The sequence below is a fragment of the Crocuta crocuta genome, unplaced genomic scaffold, assembly GCF_008692635.1.
Source record: "Crocuta crocuta isolate KB4526 unplaced genomic scaffold, BGI_CrCroc_1.0 scaffold70, whole genome shotgun sequence".
NCBI classification, from domain to species: Eukaryota; Metazoa; Chordata; class Mammalia; order Carnivora; family Hyaenidae; genus Crocuta; species Crocuta crocuta.
This window is the reverse complement of record NW_027528417.1, coordinates 3,869,028-3,871,903: the sequence shown is the minus strand read 5'-3', so window position 1 is coordinate 3,871,903 and position 2,876 is coordinate 3,869,028. Positions and strand designations below refer to the sequence as shown.

The following is a 2,876-nucleotide window of genomic DNA, read 5'->3' as shown; positions in this document are numbered from 1 at the left end:
GCTTAGGATTCAGCGGGGGGCTTGGGGCTCCTCCCAGACCCCCTCCCAGAGCCACACCCCTGCGCCCAGCCCCTCGCTGCGCCTCTCCACTGCCAGTGCTCCACAGTCCCCTTTCTAGAGAACTGCCATCAGCTGACCAAGCTTCTTGCTGGCAAAGGCCCACCCCGACCCACTCAGGGACAGTCAATGACTCAGTGATGGAGACCTTATATGTGTCTGCCGAATGTGCCCCCATGATAAACCACAGGCGTTTGGATCCTGGTTCAGGCTCTGTTGAAGACCTGATCTGAGAAGCTGCTCGAATTTTATTTGCAGCCTGAGCCGTGCAGCCCAGCCTCAGACAGCTGCTCTGCACCACGCTCCTTACTCAGCCCAATGTTCAGTGGGTGGCAACTCCATCCTTCCCGTTGCTCTGGCCAAAACCCTGGAGGCCACCGTTAGCCCCGTTCTCTTATGCTCCACATCCAATGTGTCGGCAAAAGAGCCCTGCTTTCAGAATAAGCCGGCATCCGACCACTTCTCATGTCTCCATCGCAACCGCCCAGGTAATCCTGCCACCGCCCTGGCTCACTCTCAGGGCAGCTGGAGGGACCCAGGCGGTCGGGGCACTCTCCCAGTGGCTCCCATCTCCCCCAGGGTAGAAGCCTTACACTGGCCTAAGCCATCGGGGCTCTGTCCTGCCTCGTCACTTACGCCTCTCAGCCTTATCGCCTTCCGTTCTCTCTCCGGCCCCCCTCCTCTCCGTGGCCTCCTTGACCACAGCAAACACGTTCTCAATGGAAAGCTTTGTACATGCTGTTCCCTCTGCCTGGAACACTTTTCCCTGAAGTCCCTGCCGTGATGCCGCCTTCTCAGTGACGTCTTCCCTGCCCATCCTATTTAAAACCGTAGCCTCATGTCCGGGCCTCCTTACCCACTTCCCTGCTTCATTTTTTTCTCCCACAGCAATGATCACGCTTGATAATTTATATACATTTGTTTTTATTTATTTGCCTGTCTCCCTTAGAAGACATAGGCTCCAGAGGGCAGGGAGTTTTTTCCTGTCACTCTGCACAGTGTTTCCAGTGCCCAGGTCAACGTCTAGCATGTAGTAGGTGCTCAGTAAGTATTTATTGAGAAAAAGGAATGAAGCCAGACTCCCTCTGCTTCCTTCCAGTTCCAACTCTGAGACTTGTAACCGACTATGGTCCCTGAGAGGGACTGGCCAACCATTGTAAGACTTTGGACACGCAGACGTGTTGGGCCAAAGCCACGTTTCTGGCGTCTGTACTACCTGCCCGGCCTCTCTCAGTGGGCGCCAGAATGAGGCAGGTCAGACCACTTGAGGGCTGTCATGGGGGGCGGGGAAGCCTGGCCTATGCTTCCACTGTCTCTCCTGGGTCAGGGCACGGGGATAATGGAGTCTAAAACCTGGAAGAGCACAAAGCCCAAAATAGGTTTTCACAATAATCTAATTTTAGGAGTATTTTTCTTATTAAAAAAAATAATAATTGTGATTTTCTGGATGGGGCAGGGAATGGAAGACTGTGCTTTCAACCAAAACGTGAGAAAGGCAGGTGTGAGCATGGAGAAGACAGGTGTGAAGACGGGGAGGGGCATGGGCGTGAACATGGGAAGAAGGTGAGGAGGCAGGTGTGGCCCCGGGCAAGGCGGGCTCACCCCATATTTATGTGGTGAGAGCTGGGGCTTCCCTTTCACTTCCCAGAGTCAAGAGAAGGCGTTGAGGTATCAACAACGTGGGCCCCCGGGGCAAGGGGGAAGAGTCCGTCTCCGGGACGTCCAGGGCCACCTCTTCGCTGCAGACTAGCCAGTCTCCTCCAGCTCCAGGAGGTCATCGACGTACTCCAGAACCTCGCCCTGAGAGACAACAGGACACTTCTGTCAAGTGGGCTGCCTGCCCTTAACGGTGCCTCTACCTGGGAGGGGACCTGGCTTCCACTCCATGTGAACTTGGAATCAAGTGCTCAGCAACCCCCACAGATGCCCTGGAGAGGAGGGCAGGGGCAGCCCAGCCACACTCTGAGAGACCTGTTTAGAGCCCCCTTTCCTGGACACCCCCCTTCTTAGTAGTTACTCCACAGGAGCACTCTCTCTCTGTCCCCTTTCTATGCTGGCCAGCAGGTCATGAGCTTTTCAAGGACCGGGACCTGGGTTACTTTTCTTCCTCGAGCCTGGAATGGAGACGGTTGGAAACCTGCTAAAGGAGGGGTGTGTGTGTGTGTGGCTGAAGCAGCCACCCCGTTCCCAAGACAGNCAATCAGCCTTAATCCTCAACCTCATAGCCCAGCACACTTTCCAGTTTCCTGCTCTGCATGGACACACCTGGGCCAGCAGCTGATGACACTCATTTTCTTTACTGCCAAGGAGGCCGAGTCTGACTCCCACGAGGGCCGCCCCCCCTCCCCCAGTGCCAAGCACCCCTGCTAATGCTTGGCCTCCCTCAAAGAGGTCACCATCACAGGCCCAGATCCTCTCTGCTCCTTTTGATATTTTAACACACTTCCTGTGATGACCTCTCAGCATCAGAGAATAGATGGGAAATCTACCAAGTACATGAGACACAAAAGGGGGTCTTATTATTTTCACCAAATATTTCCACCATACGATGCCTGAGATTAGAAACTAAAGCTACAGAAGTGGAAGACGACTGACTGAAAAAATGATGTCTGCTTCCGTTGCTTTCTGGGTCCCAAAAGGGAAACACAGTAGAGGGATTTTATGTATGGCCATGACAGCTGCTCCCCGAGTTACTGTTCCCTGCTATGTGGCTGCTGTGACATTGGGGTGACGGTCTCATTTGCTCTTAGCTCACTAATAAGTACCCGAGGTGACAAAGATGAAAGAAACAGCCCCCTCTGCGGCCCGTTAGAGTGGAG

General features: G+C 54.2%; 1 protein-coding gene across 1 annotated transcript in view; it reads right to left on the bottom strand.

The window, feature by feature from the left end:
- Positions 1-964: 964 nt before the first annotated feature.
- Positions 965-2,876, bottom strand: part of CRTAP (cartilage associated protein) — a 20,296-nt gene continuing 18,384 nt past the window's right edge. The window contains exon 6 of the mRNA XM_077754279.1: positions 965-1,857. Coding sequence (XP_077610405.1) covers positions 1,804-1,857 — 54 coding nt within the window. The 3' untranslated portion in view covers positions 965-1,803. The remainder of the gene's footprint in view (positions 1,858-2,876) is intronic.